The sequence below is a fragment of the Emys orbicularis genome, chromosome 18, assembly GCF_028017835.1.
Source record: "Emys orbicularis isolate rEmyOrb1 chromosome 18, rEmyOrb1.hap1, whole genome shotgun sequence".
NCBI lineage: Eukaryota > Metazoa > Chordata > Testudines > Emydidae > Emys > Emys orbicularis.
Window position 1 is genome coordinate 13,568,306 of NC_088700.1, and position 14,488 is coordinate 13,582,793.

The 14,488-nt window shown below is 42.4% G+C and overlaps 1 protein-coding gene across 1 annotated transcript; it reads right to left on the reverse strand.

Annotated features, from left to right (window-relative positions):
- Positions 1–3,861: 3,861 nt before the first annotated feature.
- PTGES2 (prostaglandin E synthase 2) lies at positions 3,862–11,821 on the reverse strand. The gene is made up of 7 exons (XM_065418953.1): positions 11,546–11,821; positions 9,304–9,498; positions 8,393–8,448; positions 6,905–7,057; positions 6,038–6,238; positions 4,900–5,017; positions 3,862–4,081 (listed from the first exon to the last, which is right to left on the reverse strand). Exons 1-7 carry the CDS (start codon positions 11,819–11,821, stop codon positions 3,929–3,931), a joined length of 1,152 nt encoding a protein of 383 aa, XP_065275025.1. The 3' UTR covers positions 3,862–3,928.
- Positions 11,822–14,488: the final 2,667 nt, after the last annotated feature.

Below are 14,488 nucleotides of genomic sequence, written 5' to 3' on the forward strand. Positions count from 1 at the left end.
GCATGACACTATTGACCCTCTGTGCTCATTATTGCAATGTGGTGGGAAGAGCAGCAAGAAGCGAGGACTACATGGATAAATGGCAGGAAAAAGAATAGTAAATTAACAAAGGTTCTTATAGATCTGTGGAGAGAGGCTAGATAGTTATTCTTAATAGATGATGTTTATTATGGGTTAAGATGATAATTTGGAAGCAACATAAACTAAACCAAAAAAGGACACTCATATTACAAAATAAGAGCATCTACACAGGAAGTTACACCAATATAAATATAATGATAGTTATACTTTTATAGTTATGCCAATAAATTTTCCCATGCAGATGAACCCTAAAAATAGTTTTGGCATCAGTTCAGTATAATTGACATCATAGAATCTTGCAGGATAAATGTGGTAATATCCAAACCTATTAGCCAAACGTCAAGCAGAGTCCAAATGCCCAATGATCATCAAAGGTAAATTAACATTAGTAAGATTGCCATCATCATTTTGAAGAGGCTGAGATTTTTCAGGCTCATTAAAATGATTAAGTTTGCAGAGTGAAAGTGTCTGTTGAAAAGTAAAGAAAACAACATACCAGAACAGGTTTAGCAAAAATATTTTATAGACACAGGGGGAAAAAAACAAATACCCCCAGGCTGGGAAGATGTGTATTTAGAAACTGAGACAGAGTTTGCTGAAGTGGGAGAATTTCTCCAGCTTCTTGTTAGATAAGTGACTGTAAATAAAGTTTGTTTGGTTATCTCAGTCTTGATAAGTAAATAAACCCTATTAATGGGCAGAAAACCTACATCAGCTACAGTGCAAAAGAATGAGGGAATTCAAAGCTGAACCTTGAAAGACTAAGAGCAATATTAACAGTCTCATTAGAACCAGCACATTTTGTTTTCGCCAGCAAGAACAGATATTTTAGAAGAATAAAGGAGCTTTCCTTGTCCAACAGCAATCACTATTACTAACTCTTGTTACTTTACCTCACAGAATTTCTCTCCTAAAGCCCCAGCTTCTGGAGTCATTTTATTTCACAAGAATCTCTTTTTAACAAGTAAGTTTATCTAGCCCTTATGGTTGCAGAAAAAGGCTTGAAAACATGAACCCTAAAGGCTCAAAAAAATAAGACGGCAACGCTGAAGCCTGAAAAATCATTGTAAAAGCGTCCTGACTGTTAAGCCAATCTCCTGATCTCGGAGGGGGGACGGGGACTGGCTCATTTCTGGAATGCCCGGCCCCGGGGAACTTCACAAAGCGAGTCCTTAGGGGGCGGATGGACGAAGTCACAAGGCAAAGGGCACGTCCCAGACACCACAGAAACCCATCCCCGAGAGGCAGATGTGAGAGAGCAGCAGCCGCCCGCAGGGTGTGACCCGCTGCACCGCATGGGCTGTGGGGACTCCCGTGCCCCTGGCCAGTCCACACTAGCCCAGCAGGCCTGGGGGGCTCGGGGACCCCGAGATCCCACTTCAGCCAGCGTCCCGTCCCCCCGGCTCCCCAGCCCCCCTCACCATGCAGGGCCGAGCCGGGGTCGGAGCTGCCGCCTCAGGATCTCCTCGAAATTGGCGGCGAGGCGGCGGTAGCTGCTGCTGTTGCTGCCATGGAGACCCCTGGGACGGGGCGAGGGGGGACGGGGCAGGGGGCAGCAGCAAGGGCAGGACAAGCAGCAGCAGCAGCGGGACCCGCCGCCGAACTTCCGGGTCCGCTTCTGGGACGCTGCCCGCAGCTCCCCCATTGGGCGATTCAAACCCCCCGTGACCCCGGCTCGCCGCCGCGATTAGCTCCCAAGGCTCGTCGCGGCGTCACAAAAGCCCGCCCCCTTTGGGCGAGCCGGGACGTGTCACTATGGGAACGCCGGGCAACAGGCGGGTGGCGTGGGTGAGGGGGCCGGGCGGGGCAAGGCTGCGCTAAGATGGGGGTGGGGGCTGAATCAGGGCCAGAGGAGGGAGGGGCAGGGGGGGGAAAGGCCTAAACAAGGGCCAGAGGGAGGAGAGGCGTCGAATCACCTAGTCTCAGCTCTGGCAGAGATTCAGCTAATCAACCACACTTTAGACAGGCAGCAGCATCCCCGTTAAAAGCTGGTCAGATGCAGCCTCACTCCAGGCAATTGCACATTGTGGGTAGTGGATTGGGGCCCCCGGAGAGCAGCTGAGGTAACCTGCTCAGCCTGGGGCCAAATACTTCTTCGCAAGTCCCCAGGGAAGCTCTGAAGCAGTGATGGCTCATTTACACATCTGTCATAGCAGTGTGTTCTGGCCCCATAGTCTTCAGGGAGGATGGATGATTGTTAATCAACAACTATTTAACTATATCAGAGATTTAAAACAACAAAAAACATTTTAATTAGACTAATCCATCTCCCCGTCATATTCACACATGCTCAAACATTGCATGAAAAACCATCTGTAATTTTTAACACTAAAACATTGTACGGTTGAATGATGTTGTAGCTGTACTTAAAGATAGCTAAGTGCAGAAGTGCTTAAATAAATGTAGCCAGAGAGCGTAGCAGCAGTTGGTTTTTATTGCAAATACTCTCTTCCTCTCCCCACTACTACTCATCTAGTCCACACTAGAATTTGCACCTCATTTTCCTTCTGAAGCATCCATAGATACAGTAGGTTCTGGACAATAAAACACACCTGTATCACACACTGATACTTATGACTGATAGCGAAAAGCAGTCTTCTGCTAACACAAAGTACAGGTTTCTGCATTGATGACAGATGTTATCTACAACCTCACTTTCCCAGATAACCAGTTTCCTTGAAAAGTGCCCATGATACCATGGAAAGGATTGTTACAAGTGGATAATAGGGAAATTAAAACCTGGGACCATTCAGAGGATCTCTCACCCTCCGGCCTACAGCTAGAAGTGAAAGGATTCCCTGCATCTTAGCTCACCAAGACAGGTACCAACTGGCATTTCTGCACTGCACTAGTATTAGCCAGAGCTCAGTGAAAAAATACTAGTTCCAATAAGTTGACACTGTACAATGTAGCCTACAGCAATAGCTCCCACCTCCACGTAGCAAAGCCTTTGGTGCTCTTGCATTACAGAAGCATCTAAGAGCCACAGAGGATTGCAGAATTCACTAGCACTCACTCAATAACAACTGATCATATGGAGTATTTCCAGGAACACTTTTCATGTAACTCATGATAGGAAGCTTTTTTCAAATCATTTTGCAATAATTCTTTCTTCAGCCTACGTTGTGCTCTCTGGGTCTCTATCTACTGCTAGATAAGAAACCCTAGATGCCATATACTGCATAGAAAGAGGAACCGAGCCTGTATTGTCACTAACAATCCAGAATCAGCTGTTGAAATAACAGTTTAAATGGAGATCACCCTGAAGACTGGAAGCACATGGCCTGCACACAGCAGGATCTTTTCCATCATGCAAAGGAATTCCTTCCTCAGTGCTGCTGATTCCCCCATTGCCCTCAGCACTGTACTTAAATATTGCAGGTCAAATCTTAATGCCACTTAAGAGTTACACAGTACCTCAAATAGTCAGGAAGACACTCAGGACAACTCGGACAAGTGGAGATACAGCCTGAAGTCAACCCTGGACAGACCTCAAATATTTGCTTTTGTTCCAGGGTCCACTAGCCAGTATAGTGGTTTCTTTTTACAACATATTCTTAGTATGGGGCTCACCAAGAGAAAGCCAGTTTGCTGCACTCTGCTGTTTAAATCAGAACTTACCCTCCACTCCAATGAGGTCCCAGGTCAGCATCTTTTGCATGTTCCTATTATTCTAAATGTCATATGTACTTTGCTGTGCACACCTGTCCCCTCCTGCTCTCTTGGTCTCACAAAACCCCTTATTAGCTCTAAGCTGGACAATTCACGTCAGTCCAGGGGGAGGGGCCAGTGCATTTTATTTGTAATATAGAAGGTATTTCCTTTCATGTTTTTCTGTGCAAGGATTTTAGTAAAGCGGCTGCAGCAGTTGCCAGTTCGTGACTTCAGCCTCTCCAATAGCCTTCTCCATGCCATGGTACCAAGGCTGAATCTTGGTATGAGTCATCATGTCATCATAGGCTTCCAGCCCTTCCATGACCCGGAGGACCCCATATACTGCCTGTGCCAAGAGAGGAGAGAGAGTTTGGAATTAGTACAGATAACAGTAACTCTAAATCTGGAATGGAGGCGACTTCAGATTTAAGTGTCCCAAAACTTTACTCCCTTCCTTATCACCTATTCCACCTGTCTTATTAGCAGAGATTATTGAGACAGTCACAGACATTAGATGGCTAAATAGGAATTGCCTAACAAAATGGGCAAGATTTTTGGGAGATGGAGTAAATGAAAAGTGATTACAAGATCTGGTACAATATCCAGCTCCGTATAAACTCTTTATGGAGACATTGCTTCAGAATAAAACAAAAACCACTATCATTATTTATAATGAGAGCTAATGATGCAGGAAATGGTTTAAGGCTCAAATCCCAAAGTCTGATCTATGCATGCCAACCTCATGACCCTGTCCACTGATGTCAACAGGGCTCATCTCCAGTTGCAGACATGGAAGCCTAGTTTGTAAACTGCTTTTGTCATTACTTCAGATTGACTGATAATTCCCTACTCTGGGAAGTCATGATGTTTGTAAGGTATGTGCTTGGAGTATATTTCCCAGTGGAAAGGCAATTGGCTGGCAGGCTTTCGACACACACACAGCCATATTGTGCAATGGAGTAAACATACTCACCCCTTACCTGTAACACACTATTTGACAACACAACTCTCACCTCCCACATAAGACACTCAAATGATATATCTAATATACAGACCAAGAGGCTATAGCACATATTTTATACATAATCATAGTCACATCTATATCATACTATATGCATGATAGATGATAATTTAAATACAGATACCAAGGGTCTTGACCATTACCAAGTCAGCGAGATTCGGCTGGCTGCCACCCATGAATGGTCTGTGTTTGCCAACAGCTTTTACCCAGTCATTGGCTGCTTTGTACAAATCTTCTCGGACATTATCCTGGAGCTGGTGCCTGTATTAAGAGAAAATATATAGTGTCCTCTAACTGGTTCATTTATCTCTTTAATCTTCTCCTCCCATTACTCTTCCCATGGATTGATATATGGCTGGGGACAAGGAATGCATTTCAGAGAGTGAATGAAAAGGCTTGGGTATTTTTAAAGAGGACTATGAAGTAACTTGTGTGCATAAGCATCTCTTTCATTCAGAAGGTTAGAGGGCTCAAAGAAGTCCATAAATACTTAACATTGATTAAGTGGTTAAGGAGCTATTTGCTCTAGTGGTTAAAGCAAAGGACCAGAATTCTAGAAATCATGGACAGCAATTCTTTCTCAGTCACTAACTCAGTGTGTCACACTAAACAAGTCAAGTCTTGACCATTCCTTGGTTACACCAATTGATAAACTGGATTAAAGAAGGCACTTGTATTGGAAAGACAGCAGAGATCTAAAAGGGAAAGAGCTCCTGGCCCTACTACTCAAATGGTGGGGCTACAGTGAAACTAGTTCCACTTGTAGTGATCATTCAGTTCATGGGAATAAAATATTACTTCCCAAAAGCCAGTTTCTGATTGTTCTGATCAGTGGAGATTTAAGTTGCAACGATCAAACAAGTATCAATTCCTTTGATATTTTCAAATGTAGGAAAGGATTTTGCACCACTGAATGGCATTCAACTGTACAAGAACATAACTGGTGCTCCATAAACTGTAATAACTGGAGTGACCTGCCTTGGAGCTAATGTTACATTAAAAATATGTCCTTACAGAAATGGAGATTTTGCCTCTGCATGTCTGATTTGAAAAATATTATGGTTCCACATATAGCGATCATTCAGATACAATGATCAGAATGGGGGGAGTATCCAAACTGATCCTTAGAACAGAATTGCATTTTATTTGCAAGGAAAATGCCTATTAAAATGTGTTTGAGACACAGAGTTTTACTGTTTGAAGTTCATGGCTAAGGGTAGTTAAAAAACAATGGGACAAAGAGACATTCCCTTGCTGTGTGACTGGGTCAGTGGTACCAACCTGCTCTTCAGCCTCTTGCCGATGAAGAACATGGCAACGGCCCCCACGTACTTGGCAAAAAAGCCTTCCACGGTGCCAAACTTGCCCTCACGGACAATGTAATCGAAAGAAGCCAGGGCTTCCCTAGGTGTGCGGTAAACATTGGGGGAGATGAGGTGAACAAGCCAGTCATCTGCCCATTTTCGCCACTTCATTTCCTCCCTGTAGACGTCCCAAGAAAGTAGTTTAAGTGAACAAGGTGGAAACATTGAATCAGAGGAGGAGGATGCAGCTGATATCAGAATAACTGTAGCTGGAGCTTCTGCAAAGGACGAGAGTGCAACCTAGTTCACATCCAGTCTGCTCCACTGGTAATATCCCTGAACTGTCCTCAGGAGGGATCTCCTCCACTGAGGTGCTCTAATGCCAAACTCCAGCTGGATGAGACAAACTAAAGCTCTAGATTCTCTTTCTATTATTGCAAGCAGGCTGGATGGCCCATGAGGAACAAGTGTCCCATAATCATGGGTTTTCCCAACATAAATCAATCCCAAGTGACCCTTCTGTCTAACTCAGGAGCCCAAAGGGACATCCCTCTCTGGGAAGAAGGCAGGGAGGAGAGAAAGCAAAGGAGGAAATTGGTGCAATGGTTGAGGCTCAGAGTACACCAAGGGGGGGGGGGGGGGGAGAATTTCACATAGAAGTATTACATTTTGCAAGTTAAACAAATAAATTACTTGAAACAAAACCATTCCAGTTATTTAGGGGGTGTCTGATATGTATCATGTCAAGAGCAGCATTAGGAAGATTCTGTTTGTGTTCTGCAAGATGATACAGGAGGGTTGCTGTGAAACCAACTCAGAGACCCCTAGCACATGAAATGCTTACACCCTAGCTTCTTTGATGGGGTACACATGCTGGGTCTCCATTTCATCCAGCATGAGCCAGTATTTGTTCCCATACTCCGTCACCTCCTTGCCCCGCTCATTCACAGCTTTCATAGGAGGATAAAATGACACAATCTCTTCTAAACTCTTCTTCCTGAGGGGAGAAACACAGTCAGAACCTGCATGGTCTCCTCCATGTGTTACTGAAAAACTGTTGCTAGGAGTCCTCTTTTTGGGGCAACAAAACACTGGCTGCTCTAACAATAGAGACTTCCATAATGAGGCAGCTCAGGGGCTGTAAATCTAAGTGCAGTCTGTATTTTCTCATTCAGAATTCCTCTCCATCCTGAAGTGCAGTTAGTCACAACAGTGACTGTACAAAAAATTGCTGATTTTAATGGCACTGTGGAGCTGATACAGCTGTGGGAGAGCAAACTAGAGCCTAAGGCACCATAAGGAAACCAGATTCCAATAGTGGAATATTCTATTACTGCTGATAACGTACGAGAAAGATAGATCATGGCTACATTTCTAGATCTCAGGATGAGATTGGCCGTTAGGGGGAAATAAAATAAAAAACAAAACCAGCATAGTGAGCAGATATACAGTTAAAATACTTGTCCTTTGCTTGTAATTCTTCCCCCACAGTGTACAAGTAACTTCCACTGGCTTCAGTGCAAATTGTTTGAATCCTGCATGCGGGTGGGAGCAATAATGCCAGTGAACTTTAAAGTCTCACCTTCCCCCCTCTATCATCCTTTGACTTTCCAGATCTGAGCAAATTTGATCTGGAATCATTGATAGAACATAAATGTGTCATTTTTAGAGAGGTTTCAGTCTGAAAATTGACTCTATACATGCACATTATACACATTATTATCCCAGATAGATCTTTACTGTAATGTATTGTAGTAACATTGAAGTGTGTGCATGGATGCAAGACTAAGAGGAAAATGCACTTAATGTATAAGAAAAAAAAAGGAGTAAAAACACACTGAAGCCACATACGTTAAAATGCACTACTATGAAATAGCTTAGTGCAAGAAACCAATGAGAGAGAGAGAGAACATGTAAGTTTCATTTCAAATAACCCATAGTTGTATTAACCAGACTCCAGAATAGTCAGCTGCAGCTAACAATGTCTCTCATGGTTAAATTTCTATATACACTGATGTTCTCTATACCGGGGGGGGGGGGGGGGAGAGTGGAAGAAGGAGGAATAAAAGTACAAGTTGTCCCAGATATAATATTCCCTCCATCTCCATTCCTTACTCAAGCTCTTTGTAACCTGGATCTAAAGAGCAGGCTACAAGAGCAGCAAGTTGATTTATTTCCAGATATTCTGACTGGCCAACAAAAGAAAAAAAAAATCAGAGGAAGGTTTAACTCATTTAATTTTTGGACTAACTTTTAAATCTTCTTTGTGCAAAGGCAGAATTATGAATCAAAAAACACCTGAGCTCTCTCTCTCACACACACACTTACTTACCTGGAAACAAGATAGGTCTTTATTGCACTGATGATCACTGAAGAGTCATTCAGTTGCTGCAAAATAGAATGAAAATAGACTTAAAAAGAGAAGTTGATGGAGCTAAGCAGGAGGAGCTCATAACAAGCTCTGCCAACTGAATCCTTTGGGGCTTAAGTAGTCCCCAAGTCCCTTCTTCCCTAAACTTCAGTTTATTTCCATAGGCAAATCTGCTATACTACAGCCATATATCTATTCTTCTGCTTGTTCTAGACAGGCCAACAGCAGAAACCAAAGTGGGTTTCAGTTTGAGCCATTGGAATTCCAGGGGGCAAACCAGCATGGTAAGAAAATACACCTCTACCCCTATATATAACGCGACTCAATATAACATGAATTCATATAGAACGCGGTAAAGCAGTGCTCCGGGGGAGGCGGGGCTGCGCACTCAGGCAGATCAAAGCAAGTTCGATATAACGCGGTTTCACCTATAACGTAGTAAGATTTTTTGGCTCCCGAGGACAACGTTATATTGGGGTAGAGGTGTATACGGTTAAAACACTTGTCCTTGGGTCATAATTCTTCCCCCATAGAGTACAAGTAACTCCCACTGACTTCTGTGCAAATTTTTTGAATCCTGCATGGGGGTGGGAAGAATAAGACAAGTGGACTTTAAAGTCTCACCTTCCCAAACTCCCTAGCAGCAGCATGGTTTGTCACTGCTAGGGAACATTGGGCATTGTGAGTGCTCAGCAAAATACAGTGAGAGAGAGGCTAAGGAAGAGGTAGCTAAGTATACAAACATAAAATGAGGAACAGGATGCGAAGCACCCTTGGAAATAAAGTATCAATCTACAGGCTACACCTGCACTAGTGACCCAGTGCTAGATGTAAACCCAAGAACCATGGTTATTTGAGAAGCAGAGACTCACCAGAGCGTTTCCAGCGTTGGCTAAAAGGATGGGCACCTTTCTGTAGGAGGAGAATTTGATCTCCTTCCTCATTACCGGGTTCACCTCCACAATTTCATAAGGCACCCCATGGTAATCAAGGAAGGCTCGCACCTTACTGCAGAACGGGCAGGTTTTGTATTGGTACAGGGTCAACTGCAGGCAACCTGCAGGGAGCTGAGGGAGGAAAATGCCAGAAGTTTGTATGTTCAACTCAAATATCGCCTCCTCCCCCGATCGATTTATTTTTATTTTAAATTGCTGTTGCTGATATTGGGTGTTCAGATCATAATCTGGCCATCCAAATCAAAGCTCACATCCCTGGTTAACCAGCATTTTCTTCCAATGACATTATAAATATTTAACTTTTTTGTATAATTAATATATAATTTTCTAAATATCCCCTTATCCCTTTGTAGTAACTCCAATCTCTTATGAATATATGGTTTTGCCAACTGAATCCTATAGGTTAGGGACCAAGCCATCATAAGAATGACATTCACAACAAAATGTTTTTTCTACACAAAAAAATCCAACCATCCAGCCTAACAAAATTAAACAAGTTTCAGAGTAGCAGCCGTGTTAGTCTGTATCCGCAAAAATAACAGGAGTACTTGTGGCACCTTAATTTGTTAGTCTCTAAGGTGCCACAAGTACTCCTGTTAAAATTAAACAAATCACCCTTAAAACAAACAAAAAAAAACCCTTCAAGTAATAAAACCCACAAAAATCAAAACCAAAACCCATCCCCCAAGCAGAGTTTTTATGCTGCAAAGGGAGAGGTGTCAGAGATTCCATGAAGTCCACTAGAAACTTTGCTATTGTTATCTATTTTACGTGGAAGATGCTCAAATACTACAGCAATGGGCAGCAGTATAAAACCCTACATTTGACATTAAAATAAATAAATAAATACCAGTGACATGCCAGGAAGCAATGACTTTTTTTGTTTGTTTGTTTGTTTGGGGTAACAGTGGTTGCAAGGTATTGGTTGAGAACATATAAACACAGAATCTGATCTTGAATTGTTTGCACACCATATCGTCACTGAGAATGCTGGGTGCACAAGGAATAAAGGATCAGTATTAGGCACAATGCAATTACACAACAGACATTTAATGTGCCTTGCTTATTAGTCATACATTATAAAACACATGCCACCATTTTACCTTGTTTCTCACTTCCATAATACCTCAGGGTATTTGTGGGAAGTCATTAGTTGACGGAAAGCCCTATGTAAGCATACAGAATTGTTGTTTTCCCTGTCACTTGACAACTACTTTTCTTTTTATTCATTAAAAGCAATTTTTATAGTTACTCAAAGAGGATAATGTTGGGTAGTTTAGGGCTAGATTTTAATACTTTAAAATGTTGTTTCCTAACAACATCTAATATTAAGGATGTGTGTGTTTCGATCAATAGAAAAAGTCTGCTATGTGTATTTAAACCTTTTCTTGAAGGGTTTGCCACCCCCAAATACTGCAACATTATGCTAGTGTAGGAGAACCAGAAAGTGACCAGACTAAAAACAAAATTGAAACTAACAAGACTATTTTCTTTCTACTGACTAAAGTTAGGTATGTGTGTATGTCTTGCAGGATCAGGGTCTGTAATTTTTAATACACAAGAGTTATTAGTAAAATTATTAGACATTATTTGTTTAGGATATTGTAACCTGATGGCATCACTTGTATATTCTATATCACTTAGCATGTCATTCATCCATAGGCATGGAAAACATTAGCTGATTGTTTTTAAAGTAGCAATTAGTCTATCCAGGGAAAGCTACAAAAGGATATGCAGAGACAGTAAATAGAAAAAGCAGCCACAGATCATTTGAGACCATTATAGCCTTTTAATCTGGAGAATCAACTGCAGGACATTAGAGGGGAAAATACTATCTGAAAATGAACAAAAATAGAAATGTCATATAGGAGAAGAAATCTGTGACGGGGTAAGGAAGAAACCATTTTCAAAGGTTCTTCCTGCCATGCCACCCCCTTAAGATTTCATTAAGGATGGGAGGCAAGATCTGTGTGCACCCCAAAAATGGAAGATATTTGGGAGGCAGTATAAAAACCAGATTGCACGGGAAGGAGTATCGTTTCAGAATCATTTGTAAGCGGGGGATGGGACAACACCATGGGGCCCGGTGTCCTTAGGGATTGCAAGGGGCTCCTGGATTTCCAGCAGTATTCCTAAAAGGGGGGAGGCGGGAGGTTACCTTGGCTGCCTGCTGCTCTGCAAGGTGCTCCTGGGCCTTCAGGGGATACTGGAGAGTCTGGAAGAGGCCAAAGGTGCCCCCCAGGGCAAAAGCAGCCCCCACCAGCATGCGGCTGCCCTTCAGTGCCCGGGCCCGTGCATAGCGTCCTGTCCCAAAGGGGATACAGTACCCCCTGCTCTGGGCCCGCAGGAGCCCCATCCCAGCCGCCTGGCCAGCAGCCCTCAGTCTCCACGGGAGCTGCCCCAGGTACCTCCAGCCGCTGCAGGCTGCTGCCATCTTCGCTCCACGGGGGACGAGGGGAAAAACAGGGAGGGCGGGCCTCTACACCAAGCACCAGAGGCTTTAAACCAGAGCAGAGGAGGCCCTAAGGATAGAGCGCCTCCGCTGGGCTTGTTTTTTGATTGGTTGGTTGGTTTGCTGTGCCATCATTTCTTCCCAGATGCAGTATTGCATAAGGGCCAGCATCCACATACAAAAGCTGGGAGGGCTGGGAAGCAAGCCCCCCCCCCGGGGAGAGAACATTTGCCTCCCCAAATGATTTCCCAGCCCCCACCATCATTGTCAGAAAAGCCAAAATATGTACAAAGTTATACTGTACAAAGTTAAGCAAGGAGCAGATTGGAGAGATTTCATTTGTTAGATAACTTATAGAATCATAGAAAAATACTGACTCAGTAGCCACAACTTATTTTTAAGGGTCCAAGTATTTCTAAGGGTCTAATTACTCCTGGAAGGTTGTTTTGTAAATAGCGATATTCAGGGGCCCCAAAATACCCATTTGCCCCTCCAATAATGGGACCCTAGAACTACCCTGATTGGAAATGGTTATAAATGGCACAGGTAAGCTGAAAAAATAATCACACTGTAGCAGAGAATGTAACATTCAATGTAATAACCCATGCGAGGATGACAAGTGCTATAAAATCCTGCTAGGTTGGATCAGGGGCTCTCAAACATTTTCATAGTGTGGAATATATTTTAACACAGAGAGAGTCTCATGAACACCTCCTTTCCTATTGCTCATAGTGTGGACGACCTCCTCTCCCATTTATTATCACGTACAATCTCTGCAGGGACTAGGGCAATTGCTTATGGAAAAGTCATATCTGGAAAGTATCAGTGGATGTTTAACTGTCTGATGCAATTGTTTTTTTCCTTTTGAAAACAAAGAATCAAACCCACCACCTGCTTTTACTCTTAATTTGATCGGCTCCTCCCATGTTTTTTATTAATCTCTCTCACTGACACATTCTCCTCTGCTGTCTAGACCCTTTTCTTTCCCTCTGCATGGGGTTCCCTAACAGTTGGTTCCCTGCTCCCTGACTATGCTGCCCAGCCACCAACTTCTTTTCTTCACCTAGCTCTCCTGAAAATATTACCTAGCTGCCATATGGATTGCAACTCTAATCCCACTGATGTCTCCAGTCCCTGAGAGGTAGTGCTCATTTCCTCTCATTCTCTATTTATGTAATAGTTGCTCCCAGCAGAAGTGGCTAGGCTAATGTTTCTTCCTTGTTTCCAGTTTCATTTACAGGTGGCTTTTAATTGTAGTGAAGAGTGTGGACATCTGTAGCAGCAGTTGGAAACAAGGAGAGCCAGCACCATGTGACCAATCAGATGTTTGAAAATCATCCGCAAGTGTTCTTCAGCCAACAGTTTGGGAACCCCTGGATTAGATCATTTTAAATATTATTTAAATCACAGTATTTGCTGAATCATTAGCAAAAACTCCAAACCACTAATCAGCTCATTCAAAGAGTCCAGTCAGGCCAGTTATTTTTCCAGATATTAGAGCTCATTCCTCTCAACTACAATACATAGTGGGCCCAATTCCATCCCTCATGCAAATTACACTAAGGATTAATTTTGCTCACAATGTGTAGTGTGAATATTGAATGCAATACTTGGGAACAGAGCTAGATGATTAAGTAAAATCTCAAATAGTCCATGATTTTATGGTAAAATTCCAAATCAATAAATAATTACAATTAAAATTCCATTTTTGTAAGTTGCTTTAGAATCACAGGGTGAAAGACAAGGACAAAATATTCAGAGTATCTAGTAGGTGTCATACTAGCAAAGCCAGATTGATAGTTATCTGGCTTTTGCCATGATGGATAATTAAACCTCAGCACTTCATAAAGATGTTAAAACATAAAATAGGAATAAAAATAATAGCAATAGTTTCCACTTCTATAGCGCCTCTTATGCAAGAATCTCAAAGAGCTTTACTGACATTAATTACATAAGCCTACTTAATTATGAAATTGTATTCCACAAAGCAATAGGAAGACATAAAACCTCATGCTTCAGGGCAATTAACTTTTGTCACTTATGCTTGGTTATGCCCATACTATTATTTTTATGAGCGTAACTGTGTTAGGACATAGGATGGGGCCCTAACCCAGATGAATGTAGTCAGGTTATACTAAGGAAAGATACAGAATGTACTGTGATGTTAAGGATATGATCCTTCATTCCTTGTACATTGAAAATTCCATCTCAATTAGAATTCAAAAAGTCCTCAAATCAGTCTTTGCCCAGGTTCAGCTCAGGGACACACTGATGCCCTAATTGCAAGTTATTTTCATCTCTAAAGATATATCCTATAAAATAAATGATCTGATTTCCCAGGACAGGTGAAGCCTATGACTAATATCAAGTCTAAAAAAAGAAATCTTAGTTATAAAGAAAGGCAGAGAGAACTGTGCTCACTGTCCTAAGGAAAGAGGAGATTTGAAAGTGACCTACTAACTGTGGTTACAATTATTAAGTGGAAAAATCAAAAAACAGTTGAAACAAACTTTATTCTGTTAAGTACAATTAAGCTAAATTAAACAAACCATTAACTAAAACTGGATAGACGAAAACAGGAAGGCACTGTGCTCTAGTGGCAAAAGCAGAAGTCTGGGTGTCAAGAATTCTGGGGTTTAGTCCTGTCTG